We start from the raw sequence: 21,585 nt of genomic DNA, 5'->3' as shown, positions 1-21,585 counted from the left end.
CATGTAATTTTTAAAAAGATACTGAGAAAATAAAATAATCAACAGTGTACAAAAATAAATTAATCATAATTTGAAAAGACAAAATAAAAATCTATGAAATAAATGCACAATGAAAAATACAAAAATAAATGTAAAAACATGCAACTAATTAGAAATTGATGCAAAATAGTCACCTAAAACACAAAGTGCTTAGCAAATAAAAAAAAAAAAAACATGAGTATAAAGTAATAAAAAAATAAACTAAATATGTAAATCTGAAAATAGTAAAAATATATACATACTGCATATCGGATAACAAAATAATCCAGATGCAAACATGGATGTCCTTGTGTGGACATTATGTATATAGAAATGCAATTAAAAATCAATCAGCTAAAAAAAAAAAAAAAAAAAAAAAAAAAAAAAAGAAGTTTTCCCACCCTATATCGCTATTTCTTATTTAAATGCAGCCCAATGGGGGCACAAACCAGTGCAATCTGTAGGCCGGTCCCAAGCCCGGATAAATGCAGAGGGTTGCGTCAGGAAGGGCATCCGGCGTAAAAACTGTGCCAAACAAATATGAGCGTTCATCTAAAGAATCCCATACCGGATCGGTCGTGGCCCGGGTTAACAACGCCCGCCCCCGGCACTGCTAACCTGCAGGGCGTCGGTGGAAATTCAGCTACTGTGGGTCGAAGACAAAGAAGAGGAGGAAACCGGATCCAGCGTCAGAAGAAAAAGAGGAATGCACAGAGCCTACAACTGAGTGTAGGGACTTTGAATGTTGGGACTATGACAGGAAAAGCACAGGAGTTGGTTGACATGATGATTAGGAGAAAGGTTGATATTCTGTGCATCCAAGAGAGCAGGTGGAAAGGTAGTAAGGCTAGAAGTTTGGGAGCAGGGTTTAAATTATTCTACCACGGAGTAGATGGGAAGAGAAATGGAGTAGGGGTTATTTTAAAGGAAGAGCTGGCTAAGAATGTCTTGGAGGTGAAAAGAGTATCAGATCGAGTGATGAGACTAAAATTTGAAATTGAGGGTGTTATGTATAATGTGGTTAGCGGCTATGCACCACAGGTAGGATGTGACCTAGAGTTGAAAGAGAAATTCTGGAAGGAACTAGATGAAGTAGTTCTGAGCATCCCAGACAGCGAGAGAGTTGTGATTGGTGCAGATTGTAATGGACATATTGGTAAAGGAAACAGGGGCGATGAAGAAGTGATGGGTAAGTACGGCATCCATGAAAGGAACTTTGAAGGGCAGATGGTGGTGGACTTTGCAAAAAGGATGGAGATGGCTGTAGTGAACACTTATTTCCAGAAGAGGGAGGAACATATAGTGACCTACAAGAGCGGAGGTAGAACCACGCAGGTAGATTATATTTTGTGCAGACGATGTAATCTGAAGGAGGTTACTGACTGTAAAGTAGTGGTAGGGGAGAGTGTAGCTCGACAGCATAGGATGGTAGTATGTAGGATGATTCTGGTGGTGGGTAGGAAGATTAAGAAGACAAAGGTAGAGCAGAGAACCATGTGGTGGAAGCTGAGAAAGGAAGAATGTTGTGCGGCCTTCCGGAAAGAGGTGAGACAGGCTCTCGATGGACAACCGAAGCTCCCGGAAGACTGGACGACGACAGCCAAGGTGATCAGAGAGACAGGCAGGAGAGTACTTGGTGTGTCATCTGGTAGGAAAGGGGAGAAGGAGACTTGGTGGTGGAACCCCAAAATACAGGGAGTCATACAAGGAAAGAGATTAGCGAAGAAGAAGTGGGATACTGAGAGGACTGAGGAGAGGCGAAAGGAGTACATCGAGATGCGACGTAGGGCAAAGGTAGAGGTGGCAAAGGCTAAACAAGAGGCATATGAAGACATGTACACCAGGTTGGACACGAAAGAAGGAGAAAAGGATCTCTACAGGTTGGCCAGACAGAGGGATAGAGATGGGAAGGATGTGCAGCAGGTTAGGGTGATTAAGGATAGAGACGGAAATGTGTTGACTGGTGCCGGTAGTGTACTAAATAGATGGAAAGAATACTTTGAGAAGTTGATGAATGAAGAAAATGGGAGAGAAGGAAGAGTTGAAGAGGCAAGAGTGAAGGACCAGGAAGTGGAAATGATTACTAAGGGGGAAGTCAGAAAGGCACTACAAAGGATGAAAAATGGAAAGGCAGTTGGTCCTGATGACATACCGGTAGAGGTATGGAAGCAATTTGGAGAGATGGCTGTGGAGTTTTTGACCAACTTATTCAACAGAATACTAGCGGGCGAAAAGATGCCTGAAGAATGGAGGAAAAGTGTTCTAGGTCCCATTTTTAAGAACAAAGGGGATGTTCAGAGCTGTGGGAACTATAGAGGAATAAAGTTGATGAGCCACACAATGAAGTTATGGGAAAGAGTAGTGGAGGCTAGACTCAGGACAGAAGTAAGTATCTGCGAGCAACAGTATGGTTTCATGCCTAGAAAGAGTACCACAGATGCATTATTTGCCTTGAGGATGCTCGTGGAAAAGTACAGAGAAGGTCAGAAGGAGCTACATTGTGTCTTTGTGGATCTAGAGAAAGTCTATGACAGAGTACCAAGAGAGGAACTGTGGTACTGCATGCGTAAGTCTGGTGTGGCAGAGAAGTATGTTAAAATAGTACAGGACATGTATGATGGTAGCAGAACAATGGTGAGGTGTGCCTTAGGTGTGACAGAGGAATTTAAGGTGGAGGTGGGACTGCATCAGGGATCAGCTCTGAGCCCCTTCCTGTTTGCAGTGGTAATGGATAGGCTGACAGATGAGGTTAGACTGGAATCCCCTTGGACCATGATGTTCGCAGATGATATTGTGATATGCCGTGAAAGCAGGGAGCATGCAGAGGAACAATTGGAAAGATGGAGACATGCACTGGAAAGGAGAGGAATGAAGATTAGCCGAAGTAAAACAGAATATATGTGCGTGAATGAGAAAAGTAGAGGGGGAAGAGTGAGGCTACAGGGAGAAGAGATAGCGAGGGTGGACGACTTCAAATACTTGGGGTCAACAATACAGAGCAATGGAGAGTGTGGTCAGGAAGTGAAGAAACGGGTCCAAGCAGGTTGGAACAGCTGGCGAAAGGTGTCTGGTGTGTTATGTGACAGAAGAGTGTCTGCTAGGATGAAGGGCAAAGTTTACAAAACAGTGGTGAGGCCGGCCATGATGTACGGATTAGAGACGGTGGCACTGAAGAAACAACAGGAAGCAGAAATGGAGGTGGCAGAAATGAAGATGTTGAGGTTCTCGCTCGGAGTGACCAGGTTGGATAGGATTAGAAATGAGCTCATTCGAGGGACGGCCAAAGCTGGATGTTTTGGAGACAAGATTCGAGAGAGCAGACTTCGATGGTTTGGACATGTTCAGAGGCGAGAGAGTGAGTATATTGGTAGAAGGATGCTGAGGATGGCGCTCCCAGGCAAAAGAGCGAGAGGAAGACCAAAGAGAAGGTTTATGGATGTGGTGAGGGAAGACATGAGGGCAGTTGGGGTTAGAGAGGAAGATGCAGGAGATAGGCTAAGATGGCAAAAGATGACACGCTGTGGCGACCCCTAACGGGACAAGCCGAAAGGAAAAGAAGAAGAAGAAGATCGCTATTTCTTATTTTACATTGATGAATGCCACAGCGATGAGCTCAAGAGTATTGACGTACTCATTTCAAAGTGAAGCTGGACATTTGTACCAAAGTATTGACATGTAATCATATCCATATTCATGAGTGCCCTTGCAAGTGCCAATTTAAATTCAATCTAAATAATGGAAACAAGGGCCATTACTTGTTGGCAAATGTTGTGATTTTTTTTTTTTTTTTTTAAAATCGCCTCACCTCCCAACTGACCACAACGCAGCTGGGTGATTTGCACACGATGGAAGGAGCCTTGCACTGCTCGGGGGCACCGGGACCAGTGGTGACATCATAGCGCTCGGAGAGAGGCCCAAACTAAAACAATAAAACAAAAATCACATTTTAAAAATCAGATTACTCTGTAGGTGTGAGTGCCTGCACAGTGAACTCGCATTTATCATTGGTGGTTTAACTCCTCCCACACACTGTAAACATTTAAAATTATTGAAGATGCTCTGAAAGATAAAAAAAAGCTGAATTACAGTGTGGGTGCCAATCATGTCGTTAATAAGCTATCAAAACGTTTGATAGTGAAGGCCATCTTACTCTCTCAACATGTTAGTATTTTGCTAAAATAAAGTATCATTAAATAATACAAATTACTATTTTTATTAGCTGTGAAAAAAATGACAAAAACTGGACTTGTCACAATCCAGTCATTTCAATCTGTGATAAGGACGAATACGCATTTTTGTCAACAAAGACTAAAACTACAATGGCTGCCAAAAACAACATTGTAATGTGATGTAGTGTAGTGTCATTCTCACCCCAGCTTTGTTTCCCGCCTTGAGCCGGAAGCCATAGGTCCTGCCAGGCAACAGGCCCCCAACAGAACAGTCCAAATCGGGCCCCTGGTAAACCTCCCTGCTCTCTTCCGACTGTGGGCCGCTCAGCTCCACAATGTAGCACGACACCGGGCTGCCGCCATCCACTTGAGGAGTAGCTGCGAAATGTGGTTGGAGAAATTGACTTAAGTGAAGCAATTCTTCCCACATCAGGAATAATGGAAATGTATTCCCAGGGTCAAACACCGGCGTTCTTACAGCGTTCTTGATACCAGTAGCACTGGCCCAACCAAACGTTTCAGACTGTTGCGCCAGCCCAGGATTTGGCATACCATAGTTTTGTATGAACACAAGCTTGACAGTGACTCGACTCGAGATATATTGAACAAGTTTTTCCATAAGTAGTAGCAGACAAAACCGGTTGATTAATACTAAAACAAAAAAGTAAAAAACAAAGGCTTCTCTTGAGATGATTTGATCATTTGTTCGACTCAGAGGGGCCAGCAGCCAACTCTTACCTTGGGAAAACCGCAAAATTTTCAGCATCACCCCAACCATACGATTGACCTCATTCAAAAACAATCGCATCAGTGTATTACCACAATATAAAAATATTTACACTGTTTTGCAAATTATTTACGAGCAGAACAAATTAAATTACCCATTTAAATTTATACTCCTCAACAGAACATGGATAAATAATTTTCACTGGAATTAATGCACCTTATTTTGTCCTCTGGTCTGATGAGTCCACGTTTCAAATTTTTGGAAATCATGGACATTATGTCCTCTGGTGCAAGGAAAAGACCCATCAGAATGTTTGCAGCACAAAGATAAAAATTCAACATCTGTGATGGAATGATGGTATGTTAGAGCCCATGGCCTCGGTAATTTGCACATCTGTGTAGCCACCATTAATACTGAAAGAACATACAGGAAAAGGAGCGACATATGCTGCCATCCAAGCAATGTCTTTTTCAGCGACATCCCTCTTTATTTCAGCAAAACAATGCCAAGTTACATTCTGCACGTCTTGCAATAGTGTGGCTAGGTTACTACCTTGAGGAGTAAACTGGCCTGCCAGTAGTCGAGACCCGTCTCCTACTGAAAATGTGTGGTGCATTATGATGTGCAAAATATGACCCCATACCAAAGACCAAAAGAAATTTTAAAACAATCCAGAATGGGAATGAATTCCATCTACAAAGCAACAATTAGTACCCTCAGCTCCAAATGTTGTTCTTTAGAGGAAATATGATGCAACAGTGGTAAACATGCCGTCTTGGCTTTCTTAGAAAAATATTGCAGGCATCAAATTCATAATGAGTGAATATTTTCTACTGAAAATTAAGTTGATAAGTTTGAATACTACATATATTGTCTTTGTAGTGTATTCACTTGAGTATAGGTTGAAAAGGATTTGCATATCATTGTATTCTGTTTTTATTTAGGTTTAACAAGATGTCTGAACTTCATTGAATTGTGCTTTGGAGTTTAAAGCGTCAGAAAAGGAAAACATACTGTCAAAGTCATTAAAAAGGGTGGTTTTACCTGCTTTTTGTTTTTTCTGTTTTACATGAAACAAACCCATGCTTTAGAGCGGATTACATTAAAATGGCAAAATACAGGAACCACTTTTTTTTCGTGTGGTCTTGAAACAGCCGTCAAAATTCTCTGAAATAGCTGTCAATATGTGCAACTCTGCTTTGAAAATGGCTGACAGTTAATAAGTTAGCCGGGAAATCTTAGGGCTCCAGGCAACTGCCTTTATTTGCCTAGCGGTAAGTGTGTCTCCTTGCCAATTGCAGGGCACGTATAAACAAAGAAGCATTCACACTTACAGTTTTTAGTCTTCATTGCATCTAACATTCATGTTTACGGAATATTGAAGGAAGGCCGAGTATGCAGGAAAATAAAACAAATGAACAAAAATACTACTCCACCATGCTGCCCCCGTCAAGAGTTATGAGAGTTTAATGCAATTGATCAAGAAAGCGTGAAAAACATCCCACGCAAAAAAAAAGCAAATGACTCACCCCAGCGCAGTTGCACTTCTCGGGCTTTGGGCTTGCCCACCAGTCGGGGGGATTGGCAGGGCCCAGGAGGCACTGCTGGAGTTTGGACCTGCAGGGTCTCTGACAGCTTGCATATGAAGAAAAAACAAAAACAAAAAAAAAAACAAAAAAAAAACCCCAAACAACCCCCCCCCCCAAATTAATTATAAAATGTTCAAAATGCCAAGCAACGTTTTTCAGCTCTTGCACAGCAAATGATTACCACAGGTTCAGGACAAACATGTGAGCGTTATGTCACCCGCTTGCCACTGTGAGTCATGTTTTCTTGCAAGGGCACTCATGAATAAACGCACGCGCTAACTGCCGACACACAAATTAACGTGGAGCATCTGCAGAGGAGACTAATTAGGGAAAAACATCCTGGGAGGGTTCATCAATTAGCAGACTTTGTTTCATCATAGAGGAGTCGTTGCAGTGCTCAACAATTAAAACAGGTTGCATTTATGTACATTTTCATATAGCTTATTTATAAGAAATAGTTCAAGATTAATACTAATAATGATAAATAATTTATGACCTTTTCCTAGCAAATACAACTCATTTGTTACTTAAAGCTCGTTTCGTCATTTGTAGCATGAACTGCTGCAAATTTGTCGTTCGCTCTTCACAAATTCACCCGCTGGCGTTTTTTTTTTTTTTTAAATCTCTCCTTAGCAAAAAGTTAAAATTGCATTTATGCGTGCTCTTAATACAACAGGGAATAATTCCACACGATGATGGGAAAGCCCTGACTAATAAAACAGGAGTAACTGATGTCATGGAAGTATGTTGAAGAGTTACATCTTGAATGAGAGGCTATCCACATGAGGTTCGTGAGAGTGTTGGAGTCAATCCCAGCTGTCATCGTAAATTTTCCCTTTTAACGGTGACCTACGCCAAAATCCGGATTATGTCGCCAGCGTAGGAACGGATCTCATCTGTAGATCGAGGACTCCCCGTATTTGTCTGTGTCAATTACTAGTCCTTTTATTTGCACCAAGGCTCACGCTACCTATCCCCTGTGAATAGAAGATAGAATAGAATTCAACCATGTAAGACCCAGGACTCCTACTAATATTTGTCAGGCAAGGTTTTAAGTCTGATAACCTTCCTGAAGCAACCCTCCGCATTTATTTGGTCTTGGGACCAGGCTACAGACTGCACTGCCTTGTGCCCCCATAGGGCTGCATATGAGTCCAAGCAGGTTGGAACAGCTGGCGGAAGGTGTCTTATGTGACAGAAGAGTCTCTGCTAGGATGAAGGGCAAAGTTTATAAAACAGTGGTGAGGCTGGCCATGATGTACGGATTAGAGACGGTGGCACTGAAGAGACAACAGGAAGCAGAACTGGAGGTGGCAGAAATGAAGATGTTGAGGTTCTCGCTCGGAGTGAGCAGGTTGGATAGGATTAGAAATGAGCTCATTAGTGGGACAGCCAAAGTTGGGATGTTTTGGAGACAAGGTCAGAGAGAGCAGACTTCGATGGTCATGTCGAGTGGCAAGAGAGTCAGTGTATTGGTAGAAGGGTGCTGAGGATAGAGCTGCGAGGCAAAAGAGCAAGAGGAAGACAAAAGAGAAGGTTGATGGATGTTGTGAGGGAAGACATGAGGGCAGTTGGTGTTAGAGAGGAAAATGCAGGCGATAGGCTTAGATGGAAAAAGATGACACGCTGTGGCGACTCCTAACGAGACAAGCCGGAAGGAAAAGAAGATTATACTCAGGATCCTACTGGTTTGGATTTGTGGGATTTAAAAGATATGCAACTCTATCTGTGATATATTTTAAATAGTTAAATTGTTGTTAATGATTGGTAGTGGACCTAAAAAAATTCCCCGAGGGACTCCACTCGGGACACAGACATTTCATGGACAAAAAGTGGAAAAAAATATACAACAGTCATGGTACCGGACCACACCACCTCCAAAGCCGCTGAAGCAGAGGCATTCTGAAGCATAAGAATGTTTACTTATATAGAAAAAATGCGGCCAGACATTTCAACCCAGATTTAAATAAGACTACTGACCTCTTTAAAGTTGAAATTACAACCAAATGGAAAATCTAATAATGGTCCCCTGACTTATACATCAAACCATTTTCTTGAGTGTACCTCACATCAAAAAGCAGCCATACAAACATGAGAATGAAAGTGTGTGTGTGTCTGTTTATGAATGACTCACCGGGCTCTGCCCCCCCTCGCTAATGCAGTACACTCTCATCTGGTAGGAGCAGCCAGGCTTGAGGCCATCACACACATGCTCCATGGCTGGGCCTGAATAAACCAACTCCCATGACAAACCTGAACAAACACAATTGAAATGCATTTTTAATTACAAGGTTGAAGTAGCAATGAACGCATCTAAATTCGATGCAGACAGAATGTAATGATTAGGGTTGGGCTTCAAGAATCCAGGGACTTTACAAATTTTGGTTCTCAGTTTCAATGCCTACTTTCCGTCGACCCAAAAAAAAAAAAAAAAAAAGAAAAAAAAAAGAGAGAGAGAGCCAAAACCCCAACAACTTGTGCCCAACAACGCCAGCAAACAAAGTGTTTCTAAGTTTGTTAAAACCAACAATCAATCACCTCACTGCCACATTTTGAATATGATTATATTGCGTGAATGAGGGTTTGGCGATATTGAGGAGTCAGACGGGCTCCCTCCAACTCCGGGCCTCAACTGACACTACACGGAACTTCAGTGAAGTGAAACAATCAGTATTTCATACTGAGGCAGCTAACAAGTTACACTCGTGGATTTTAGTGTTTGTTTTCAAACCAGTTTTTGTGAAAGATTTTAAATTAATTCACTCAAAAACATGTTTTGCATTTGTTCATGTCATGCTGAGTTTTGCTTTGAGACCACCTAAAACTCTGTCTACCCTTCTTCAACACGCTCGAGGTAGCTTGGTTCTTCTACGGGCACTTGAAGTAGATTCTTCTCCTACGCACGCTGAAGGTTAAGTCTTCTAAGCAATGGAAGCATCTTCGCATGTCCAAACACGGGTGGATTTTAGGGAATGGCCATGTTTTAACGATTATGTCCAAACATGTTTTTGTCGTACGTTTAAACTTATAGCTGCTCGGGGACCACCCCTCCCCACAATAAATAAAAAAACAATTTTGCCACATCACTACATAGTCCACAGGGTTCATAGCCTGGAAAAAAGTAGTGGCTTGTAGTCCCGAAAATACGCTAAGTCAATTGGGTTACTTCCACACACGTTGCCTCTTATATAGGTTTGATGAAGATACTTGTGATAAAGAACAGTCCAATATTAATTTTAGGCTATGCTGCGGGCTGCTAAGAAAATGTATCTTTATATTTTTGATACCCCTTATTCAACCTATGCACGTCGTTTTGATGCAGTCCCCTAAAAGAATCGGAATTGAGAATTGTTTGCAACTCCAATCAAAATGAACTGAAATCATTACAATTTAAATGATGCCCAACCCTAATAATGGTAAAAAGAGCTTACTTACCACTTAAACCCTCAGACATCTCCACAACATACTTGGTGACATCTGCACCACCGTTTTCTTTTGGGGGATCTAAAGCAAAAACAAAATTCAACATTGTCCATGTGGCTACATTTTGCAAAGTGATGCATACCCCAGGCCAACTTGAAGCTGTTGGGCAGGACTTTGCCCTTGATGATGGGCCTAGAGGGACAACTGGGTCTGTCTGGGTTGGTGATAAATTCCACTACCGGACTGGGGTTACTCTTGCCCTCAGAGTTGTACGCCGCCACCTGGACAAAAGAGTGGGAAATGAGGTGTCAAAAATGAAGACAGAAACCTAGCCAACTATACTTAGATTCTTAGAATTAGAATCAGCATTGAAGGCCAAGTATGTAACAACACAAAAAGGAATTTGTCTTCGGCAGTCGGTGCCACCCAGTTAGGACATTCATGTTGAGTACGGAAATGAAGAACAGACATTCAAATAATATGGAACTATTTCTTATAAGAGTCACGATTGTGCAAAGATGCAGTCTTCTAGCATTTAGAGCAGTTTAACTGGAGACCAAGTGTGTGCATGTGTAGGTGCCAAGATTTTTTTTCCCTTTTCTTTCTTTAAAGGTCTGTAGACATCATAATCCTGGGTGATTTTTGTTCCATCACGCCATCCAAATATCCCAAGTTAAGGTTCCATTGTCACCCTGAACTGACAGCCGACAGTGAATGAAGCTGAACGATGTTTGTACAACACTGTTGACGCCACGAGAACAAAGCGTCACTTTTGAAATCTATCGTGATATGTGTGCACAAATGCGCTGATCTGGGTGAAAACCCGCCGACTGCACCTCATGTGCTTAGCAATCACCAGCTGGATAATTGCAAATCAAAGTGGGAGGCATGCTCCTCGGCAAGCATTTTCTTCACGTTATTAATTTTAGTTTTGGCAATCACCATATTGGGTTGTCAAAATACTTCCCAGAAAGGATGCTGTCGTATAACATGTAGTACACTTGTAATTAGTGGGAAGAATTGCAAATAAATGACGTGTTCATGATAACGAGGAGCACAACAACGCACTTGTTGTTGACAAGCAGCATGCTCGCAGCAGGACACTGCCGTTTAGTGATATTTAGTGGGCCCGGTGCCACAAAATCTGGCAAACCGATGATGTGTAAAGACGCTGCGAGCCTGAGCAGCTTCAATGCCAGAGGAAGCATAGAGGATCGAAAATTAAACGACTCTCTCTCACACACAATTTCCATGTACAGTAGTGTTCAAAATAATAGCAGTCCAATGTGACTGACCAGATTAATTCACATTTTCAGTATATTTTCCATTGCTTCATGTCAAACAAGTAACCAGGTGGTGCAGTAGACTCTCACAAAACCAACAAAACCGAGCATTGATGATATACACACTCTTAAGGTTTTACAATTGGGCAATTTGTTGAAAGAGGTGTGTTAAAAAAAATAAAATAAGAGTGTGGCATTCAACGAGTGAGGTCATCAATTGTGTGGAAAAAAAAAAAGGTGTGAATTAGGTTGGCCCTTTTTAAGAATGACGCCAGCATCTGTTGAACATGCATTTCTCCTTGAAAGCCTGTGGAAAATGGGTCGTTTAACAATGTGTTCAGAGGAAAAGCGAACTTCGATGAAAAATTTGATTGGGCAGAGGAAACAAAGAAAACATAAACTGTTCAGCTAAAATGATCTCTCTTCTTCTTTTCAATTTGGCTTGTCCCGTTAGGGGTCGGGACAGGCAGAAAACAGAAGACAATCTTCAAAATGGATCGCAGAATAACCAGATTGGCAAAGGCTCAGCCAATGATCAGCTCCAGGATGACCAAAGACAGTCTGAAGTTACCTGTAAGTACTGCAACTGTGACATCTGTGTAAAACTAATCTATTTACAAGAATCACCTGCAAAGTCCGTCTGTTAAAAAAAGGCATGTGTAGAAGAGGCTACAATTTGCCAAAGAACATATGAACTGGCCTAAAGAGAAATGGAAGAACATTTTGTGGACTGGTGAGAGTAAAATTGTTCTTTTTGGGTCAAGGGGGCACAGGTAGTTTGTGAGACGACCCCGAAATTCTGAATTCAAGCCATGGTACACAATGAAGACAGTGAAGCATGGCAGTGCAAGCATCATGATATGGACATGTTTATTCAACTCTGGTGTTGGGCCTACGGTATTTATCTCATATCAGGGATCACTGATCGGTTTGTATGTCAATATAATTGAAGAGGTCATGTTGCCTTATGCTGAAAAGGACATGCCCTTGAAATGGCTGTTTCAACAAGACAATGACCCCAAAGACACTAGTAAACATGCAGTCTTGGTTCCAAACCAACAAAGTTAATGTCATGGAGTGGCCAGCCCAATCCCCAGACCTTAGTCCAATCAAGAACTCGTGGGGCGACAAAAATGCTGTTTCTGAAGCAAAACCAAGACGTAAATGAATTGTGTAATGTCGTTGAGGAATGTTGGAGTGGAGTAACAGCAGAAAGATGCCATTTTAAATCACACTATCAACAGCAAACAACACATTTCTTTTTTACTGTCTAACAAAGAAAAAAAAAAGATACAGTAGCCTACTTTACTTGCATTGCGTGACATGTACAAAGCCAGTGATGTTTACACTTGGCGATAAGCATAGCACAGATCTTTCTACCCATCCATGACAAATGTTTCCTAACACTATCTTTCAGCAGATATTTTGACTGTTTACCCCTCATTTAGCAAATGTTTTGCACTGACATTTGACCTACTTCTATCTTAATTCATAGACAATGTGACGGCTGCTCACATGTGCGATTGGGTGAATATGCGGAGGCGGAACTTCCACCTAACAACAAGATGCAGATAGTTATTTTGACGTAATTACACATATTAACCACTTTCCTTATTAAGGAGTCAGCGGGTTTTCAACCGCATTAGCGCATTTGTGCACACGTGTCGTGTTAAATTGCTAAAATGCCATTTTGTTCTCATGGTATCACCATTGTGGTACAAACACGCAGAGGGCTAAAAATAAACTAGCTTTCAGATTCAAATAACCACAATGGCAACAGGGAATGTCACCAAAGTAAACAAGATTGTGTCAGCTGCATGTCTTAATTCTTATGACATTATTATAAAATACTGACCGATCAGATTGGTGGAAACTCACTTTCTCCACCTCCTTCCTTCCCTCCCGTCCTTTCTCCCTCCCCACTTTGAACAAGAGATCAACAGAGTTGCCCTCCATCAACACTACAGGTCTCCCTTACCCGGAACTTGTACTTAGTGCTCCTGTGGAGGTTCCTGACCATGCAGTTGAGTTGATCGCCATCGTAGCTTGGCTGGAAACCGTAACCCTGGGGAGGGAGAAAAGACAGACAGTCAGGAGACACGCCGGCCTGCCAAGTCCTTTAAGACAACAACAACGGTTAGACAAACGATAAAAGGACGTGCTGCAGGCGGGGAGGAGCTGTCTGTGTGGATGTTTACAGGAAGGTGCTCCAAGCTGTAAATGTCATGTGAATTTATAACTGAACAATTTTACCTTCCATTCAGCGGCGACAGACTATGCATTTCCCTGAAGGGTGGACAGAGTCAATATGTTTTTTATTTATTACCTCCAACAAGCGGCAGCAGTACAGACAGTACAGGCCTCACTGTTCACAGGTGATAGGAAGAATTAAAGGTTACTAGAACATTAGCTGGAGATTTAGCTCTATTATCTCAATTTTGTAACAGGGTGATTTTTCAGGCTTGAAATGATGCCCTGCTACGGGGGTTGTACAGTAAATGTCTCTATTTGCTGGGATTACGTCTTAAACCCTTCTGTGAATAGCAAAAATCTGGCCGAATTGTCTAAAACGTGTAGTACCGAGCCTTCCTCCTCCATCTCCAGGATGTAGCAGACATCGTCCTCCTTGGGCGAGCTGCTGGGTCGATGCCACTTGAGACATAGCCAGGTGATGCCGGCCATCTCCAGCTCTGGAGGGAAGGGTGGCGATGGGACGCTGCCTGAGGTGAACAGCTCCACAGATTCACTGAATTCACTGGAGAAAGAAGGGAAGCCAAAAACAAGACAGGAGAGTGAGCAACACACACAGGAAACGAAAATAGATTCACGATTGGTGGGAAGTAAAGTATTAATGATGTAATTACTGTAGACCTTTCAGATATCTGTACTTTAAGTTCTTTTTCTAATGACATTTTACTTTTATTCCCTTCATTGAAAAGAGTGAAGATCACCTACCTGACGCCCATGTCATTTTTGGCTGCGAGGCGGAAGGAATATCTGGAGGCTGGCGAAAGCTTGGTCACTCTGTACTGTTTTTGCGGTCCATAGTAGCACTGCTCAAACACTCCAGTTCCCCTTCCCTGCACAGCCCAAAAAAAAAAAAATAATAATAATAATTCTCCTAAGTGATGAGGAAGTCCTGAGGCTTACACTTTCAAGTTAGAAACTAGGTTTTTTTTCCATTTTAGGTTGTTTGGGCTATTGAAAATTAACCTTCCCATGGGTGTGAATGCTGGCTATGTGTCTTACTTTTGACTGGTGACCAGTCCAAGAAAGGCTTCATCTTAACTGTAACCTCAATGAGGACAAGTTATATACTGCATGGTACTAAAAAACGAACAGAATCATTTCTTGAATGAGACACCATTTATGCACAAAAATCATAAAATCCTGACTTGTTTGTGATGGATTTTAATAGTAATCCTAAAACATTATTACCTCATCCCATTGAAGAATGTAGTTGTGGACCTTTGAACCATTGTCACATGGAGCCTAAGAGAGAAGAAAAACAAACATGAGAATGTAACAATACACGAGCGTGGACAACATGTTCCTTTATGGCTCTTGCTACCTTATTGAGGGACGAGGCAGCTGACGAGACACATTCAACTGTGTGCACTTTATTTTAATTAACCCAGCCAAGGCTTGTTGAGAACGCAACGCATGCTTGCTTTTGCTAAGCCACGAACACGCTTTCTATCTTTCAAGTAAGCGGCACATACTCTCAGTCTCGCAAACAGTATTTTCACACTCACAAAAACAAGAAGCACACACTTTCTTGCAAGCAACACACATACATGTCACACATACCCACACCAACTGCAGGACTAGTGAAGCCCACAACAAATTTCGTTAAGAAATGACCTAGATGAAATGACTCACAATCTTTTTGACTCACTCTCTCTCTCTCTCTCTCTCTCTAACACACACAAACCAGTTTCATGTACAAACACATTGCCATAAATACACAACGACACTCTGCACTCCTGCAAAAAAGCCATGCATGCGCACACAAAGACTCTCTGTGACACTTTTTGACACTCACTCTCACAGACATGCACACACCTGAGAGGCCAGCATTACAAGCGCAGCCTTTTACTGCTGGCTAAATGAGAACATTAATTAGACCACGGAATGAAGCCCCGACAACAAGCAAGAGAGAAAGCTGTTGTTTCTCCATCCTATTTACTCCCCTGCAGCACACTCCCAACATGCTCATTCTCTTTTTGTAAACGGGACTTTGATTCGATTACTCTGTGACTATTGCAATTATAAGTCTATGGATTGTGATTGTCAGGTGTATGGGAAGAATGACATCCCTATTTTTCCATTTTTGTATGTGTTCCAATGAACGCTTTCTGCTTGATTTAAACTTCCTGTTTGGGCTCTGTATCATTTATTATTGACCAACTTTTGTGACCAAAAGCATTTTTATTCAGCTAATCTCTGCCCAGTGCAGGGCATTTTATATTGGTGGTGTTTGGAAAAAAAAAAAAAAAAAGGCCACGGTGAAGATTCAAAATATGCCATGTTAACAGGCGATTGGCTAGCTGCTATGTACTTGTGTGTTAACGTTGTCCAAATAGGCTTTTATTTTGATAGGTTGCTACTTCCTGTGTATGTTCCATAGGATGGTTTTGACATTTGATTTATTTGGTTCTTTCATGGATACTTGAATCATTCCTCAGGTGCCATTTTTAATTTCTATATTTACAACTACCACTGGCCAACAAACGACTATATTTGACCTCCATGGTTAGATTATGTTTTCACAGTCAACCACTTCAGAGTTCGATACTGGACATATTATCTTTGTCCTGACGTTACTATCTCTGTATCCTTAAAACTGGCTTCACATGGTACCTTCCACTGTAGTACGAGAGAGTTCTTGGTCCCGCTGGCCTTCCTGGGAGCATTGGGAGGCTCCGGCTCACAGCTTAGCGTGGTGAAGCTCACGGCCTCGGATGGGCTTCCTTGTAAACAGTTACACATTGCCTGGACCCTGAGGAGAATAGGGAAAAGACCCAAACAGAAGTTACCCAAATGTTCTCCCATCTTTACTTCTCTCATCTCACAGAGAGCTTTATGGCTGACCTGATGTGATAGTCTGTTGCTGGTCGAAGGTTCTCTAAAGTTGCACTTAATTCCTCGCCACTGCAATTAAAGGAAACCAAATCAATGTGATTGTGGACTCAATAGGGTGGGCTAAAATACGTGACTCACTGTTAGTCATATTTCTGAAAATACTCTATTTTTGGAAGATGCTTTGCTAAGCTTGGAGAAATGTGTTTGTGTGACACTGTTTGATAAGAGCAGTACCAGGGATTCTCATGTTCTGCTCAAGTAGAAGTGCAGATACTCGCATAAAACTAAGGTCTAAATTAGTTTACAATTTACAATTTAAAAAAATACAACTAAAATGTTTGAATGCCAGAAGTTGTTTTTATTTATTTTTTACATCAAATTGTTATCTTTAACAACAACACAGATCTCCTATATAAGACCAAGAATGGCTTGCTTCTCCAAATCTGTTGCGTTATCCTTGTCAAGGTTCCACAGTTGACGTTCTTTCATGCCGCTAGTCCCCTTGTCTTTTCTGCCAAAATGTCCATGCGCTCCATCAATAATGAAGGCAATATTACTGATGAGCTTAATGTGAAGGGTCTTTGTTTGTGTTGAATAATTTACCAACTATATACAGTTGTTTATGTAACAGATTCATAATAGTCTACATGCTAGATTGATGGCTCAGTTTTCATGATGCTGTCCATTTTAAGATTTTTTACTTTTTTTTTGCCACAATGTAACTATATACAATGACCAACATTTTAGAGGATGGGGCATCATGGATTTTTAATATTTGCAGCAGGGCTCAGTCCCTATCTCCCTATAGTTTCACTGTATATTGTTTGTAACTCTTGTGTTCCTCCGTGATGGTTCAAAAAGGTAACAAGCTTATTTTGAAGGAAAAACACTACATATCTTTCCAAATGGGAAAAAAGTCAAATGAAAAAAATGTCGAAAATTTATCTACAGGTGTACTGATTTCAGAGAAGTCAAATGAAATATTTATACTTACGTTACTTCCCACTACTGGCTAATACAAGTCTTCCCTGAAGTTTGCCAAATAATGCTTGCATAATCTAAATGTGTACATATGTGTGATTATTGAATTTCTTAATGAAATGTCTGCATGTCCATTTCATGTTAATATATGACTCATGACAAATTAATTCTGGATCGCCCAGTATGAATGGTGTTGATGTCACTCACCAGTACATGCTCTTGTACTTCCCTTCCTTGCCGCTATATGAGATGGACACCTCATAGCTGAGGGTCCCTGTGAGGATGCTGTCGTCTTCAGTCTTGGGTCTGCTCCAGCTTGCTTCTACCGCCCGGGCCTGGATGTCTGACACCTGCCACATGTACAAGAGAGGCGTAATCAGTGATAGTGTGTTATCGAGCATGGAGGTGTGTAAACAGCATCTGCTACAAGCGTTCACAGCTTGGTGTGCTTTATAAAAAGACATGCCACATGGCATCAAAACTCACAAAAGTAATCCCTTACATATTCCTGGTTCACGACTCTTGAATTCACTATTTTTATTTCCTTCTTTTTTTTCCCCCGTTAAACTCAGGCTATTCACTGAAATATTCACCTGTTGGCTATTTTGTAATCATTTGAAAACATCCTTGCAAGCCACAAGATGCTGCCAAAGGACTGTCTAAATAGGAACTGGCGGCAAAGAAGTATGTTAAAGGTTCCAATTAATTTCGATTTAAAAAAAAAAGTAAAACCATCAAACACATTAATTTTTAAGGGTAATGATATGAGTATTCAAGTGTGCTGCTAATATAGTTGGAGGTATATTTCTATTTTTAAATGTAAATATTGACAATTCTAAACATTTTTAAAAGTATGGAAATATTTTCAAACGTTTTCTCAAGGTATTAGTGTACTGTATTTTGTTTAGCATCAATGTCAATTTGCTCACTATTTTCCCAGGAAAAAAAAAATCTCTCATATAGCATTAAACGTGATCATTGCAACCATCAATGTGAATGACATCACACTTGTAACTCAGTTTGGTGAGTGTCAAGGAATCGACTGCGTTTTGCTATTGTATTTCTTGTTCAAAGGTTTGGGGTCACATTTTATTTTAAAAGAAAAACAAAAGTGTATACAGTAATGTACACTATTTCAGTGTACAGTGGTACTTCAACTTATGAACGTCTCGAGTAACGAAAAATTCAGTTCCAATGAACGTAAACATCGTGCATCTTGGTTTGTGTGCCGCGATGGGTTGCTTCTCCCAATGGCTGTCGCTGGAGCATTTTCCTGGCATCCCTTTGGGTAGGAGGGATGTCAATCTTTACTCATGATGCCCTTCCTGTATCTTGGCTTGTGTGGCACGACAGAGCTGCTCTCCTATTGGCTATCTTGTAGCATCTTCCTGGTATCCCATTGGCTAGGAGGGGCGTCAATCTTTACCCATGCTGTACATCCTGTATCGAGGTTTGTGTATGCATGATAGAGTTACTCTCTTGTACACTTGACTGTAACTGAATCACGCTAGCGTTGTCACAAGCTAAACCATACTGCAAAAGTACAACTTTTTAATTTGCTTTTTGCGAGTTAATAATTCTTTCTTCACCACGGGTCCCAAGAAAGCTTAATCGAATTAAGTTGTGTGCGTGCCTACGTTCATACATAAGTTTTCTCTTTGCTGTCAAAGTTTGTATCCTCCTCCATCCCCCATGATGCCTTTTGCTTGTCAGTCATCCTTCTCTTTGCATAGTCGCCCTACAGTAAAGGTAAATGAACATTTTTTTTGTTTACATTATGTACTGTGAATTATTATTTTTCACAGCGCGCGTGTGTGTGTCTTGGAAGGGATTACTCTATTTACTACTACTCTACTTACGAAAAACTAAGAAACGACTTCAAGAATCGATTAATTTTGTAAGTAGAGGTACCGCTGTATATGCCTTTTGGGATCTTTATGTATGATGGTGTGCAGTGTCATTTTTCCAATGTAACATGTGCCTTAGGTCAAATAAAGTTGGGAAACAATGCGAGTGATGCACAGTAAGTGTATAGGCTCGATGTTCTCACAATGTTCAGAGGCAATCTTTCTCGCAACATTTCGAACAGAGAAGCACAGTAAAAGTGACAGCATTGCATTGTCTCTTTTGAGAAGGCTTGAAAATGGTGAGCACATCAACTGCAGGGCGCATTCACATGCGGAAGAAGTCGATCAGGTCAAGCCACATGGCCCCCGGAGGGCTCACCTTACTCCATTACATCCCACTATTTCACGTCACGGTTCTTTGACCGAACCTGTGTGGCGGAAAAGAGGAGAGAAAAAAAATCCCCTTTTTCCACTGAAGTGCTTTGTATCCTGCGTGAGACGTCACGGCTTATCCAGCCACTTTGAAATTGACTCCCTTTTGCTCCGTTTACAAGGAACTCAGGGGATTGTACTGCACATTATATGAGGTAAAAGAAATTCTATTTTAGTACTAATCCCCCACTCACCAGTGGCTAAACAGCTATTTTCTCTTTTTATATTGTTACACCTAAAGAACCCCACAGACTCTTACCACAAAATAAAAAAAAATACAAAAAAACTTGTCTAGTAATGTCAATTATGTGTTACCCTTACGTTCTCTCTCAAACACACACACGCGCACACAAAACAGCTATGTTGCTAACCAAAACAGCAGCACCTACCAAAGTGTGAAGATTTACAGTATGTTGGACAATAGTTTTCTAAAAAATAAATCATAATGAATGAACGGAGTTGTTTTTTGTTTTTTTTTTTACTATGAATTAAACCTCAGACCTCTACTAGCAGATATAGGGTAGTTTCCTGAGCATCATGCCATTGACAGTACATGAGTACTGTATTGAAATTTTCATGCATTTATCTTTAGCGGAACCCCCATTCTGTCTCATCCGGAAGTAGAAAATTCCCACGAGTGTGCGCGTCAGCATGTCCAACTCCATTAGCTACTCGACAGTTGGAATTCATCACCGGTGTTAATAGGACGCTTAATGACCGCATGCGTTTGCATCATTACCGAGCTCTCGTGGATGTAATGCTAATGGTCAAATAAAAACATGCAAATCCAAGCAAATTAGGTGCAAAGAAAAATATGAGCAGATAGAGAGCATACGAACCACTGGTTTATTGATGGTGCTTAGCAGTGCTTGTAGGGCTTGTGCTGCTGTATCCAGCTCTGAGAAGACAAAAACAAATGCTAGAATTAAAATAAATAAATAGTAACAACACACTTCAAAAGAAGATCACTTTTTCTCTCATTAGAATAGTCTTTTGGAAATAATGTATAGTAAAACCTTGCACATTAGTCACAGGTCACTATTCACAAATTCAACTAGTGTTTTTTCCAGTGAAATCTATTTGCGGTTATTGACTCAAAACTTAACTTGCTGTTTCGTGCTCCTTTAAAAACTCCTCAAATTCCACAAGACAGCATCAATGTCCTGTCTAAATAGCAAAGTACTGGAGTAATTGTTCTAAGAAAGCACACTGAAGTGATACATCTTAACTGAAAGAAACTTTTGATCCTGGTGATGAGCTTAAATGTAGCCTGGGTTGTCCTTGGAAGTTACAGTCTCTTCACTGCATTTCATTTTTATTGACCATTTAGTTGAAATAAAATCATCTGTAAGGCATTTATCTTTCAGGAGGCTATTATAGTTTTGTGAAAGTAGTTTGTCATACATGGACTTAAGTGTTAAAGGAAGACTCCCCCAAAATTATAGGAATGGGAGTACACATTAAAAGCTAGTAAATGAGGGTTCAGTGTTTCTTTTAATGCAAGAGTTATCAACAGATTTCACCAAGAAACGTCTCTAAATATTTAAGGTATCAAAATTCCTCTCGCACTCAGACATTCCAATATCAGCACTTGATTGTGTAATTTCACATGATGGGTGGACAGGCACTCCATGGATCCAGCTATTTGCATCCAAGCAATTAAACTGAACTCTCTACACTATGTCCTGAAAACCAAGAGACCAAGACAAAGAAAACTGAGCATAATTCTGTATTTGTGCACGGGGAGAAGTGCAATGTTATCTTAATGATTAATGAGCATGCAATCAAAAAAAATTGTTGGCAGCCTTGCTACTAGTACCGCTAATGTGGCTCTATTTTCAGCACAAACACCACACTCACAAATGTCCGCAAACACCATAGTCAAATGTAAACCTTCAGAACCTCTGCCACTTTCACGATTGGGTGGGGACGTAAACTGGAGTACTAATACCCTGTACTTTACTGCTGTAATTAAAGCAAAGATGCGGCGTTAAAAATAATGTTAAAACTGTATTCATGAGTTGACAGCAT

General features: G+C 40.9%; 1 protein-coding gene across 3 annotated transcripts in view; it reads right to left on the bottom strand.

The window, feature by feature from the left end:
- fndc3a (fibronectin type III domain containing 3A) overlaps positions 1-21,585 on the bottom strand; it is a 69,751-nt gene that overhangs the window by 7,423 nt on the left and 40,743 nt on the right. For all 3 annotated transcript variants that reach the window (XM_061827048.1, XM_061827049.1, XM_061827050.1), the window contains 14 exons: positions 20,394-20,452; positions 17,483-17,625; positions 16,304-16,363; positions 16,073-16,211; positions 14,648-14,701; positions 14,165-14,289; positions 13,790-13,964; positions 13,188-13,274; positions 10,069-10,207; positions 9,939-10,007; positions 8,638-8,756; positions 6,444-6,549; positions 4,390-4,565; positions 3,824-3,937 (listed from right to left, as the gene is read on the bottom strand). In XM_061827048.1, the coding sequence (XP_061683032.1) occupies positions 3,824-3,937; positions 4,390-4,565; positions 6,444-6,549; positions 8,638-8,756; positions 9,939-10,007; positions 10,069-10,207; positions 13,188-13,274; positions 13,790-13,964; positions 14,165-14,289; positions 14,648-14,701; positions 16,073-16,211; positions 16,304-16,363; positions 17,483-17,625; positions 20,394-20,452 (1,565 nt within the window). The remainder of the gene's footprint in view (positions 1-3,823; positions 3,938-4,389; positions 4,566-6,443; positions 6,550-8,637; positions 8,757-9,938; positions 10,008-10,068; positions 10,208-13,187; positions 13,275-13,789; positions 13,965-14,164; positions 14,290-14,647; positions 14,702-16,072; positions 16,212-16,303; positions 16,364-17,482; positions 17,626-20,393; positions 20,453-21,585) is intronic.

Source organism: Syngnathoides biaculeatus, chromosome 8, assembly GCF_019802595.1.
Source record: "Syngnathoides biaculeatus isolate LvHL_M chromosome 8, ASM1980259v1, whole genome shotgun sequence".
Lineage (NCBI taxonomy): Eukaryota > Metazoa > Chordata > Actinopteri > Syngnathiformes > Syngnathidae > Syngnathoides > Syngnathoides biaculeatus.
Note: the sequence above shows the minus strand (reverse complement) of the source record. Positions and strands in the feature narration are given on the sequence as shown.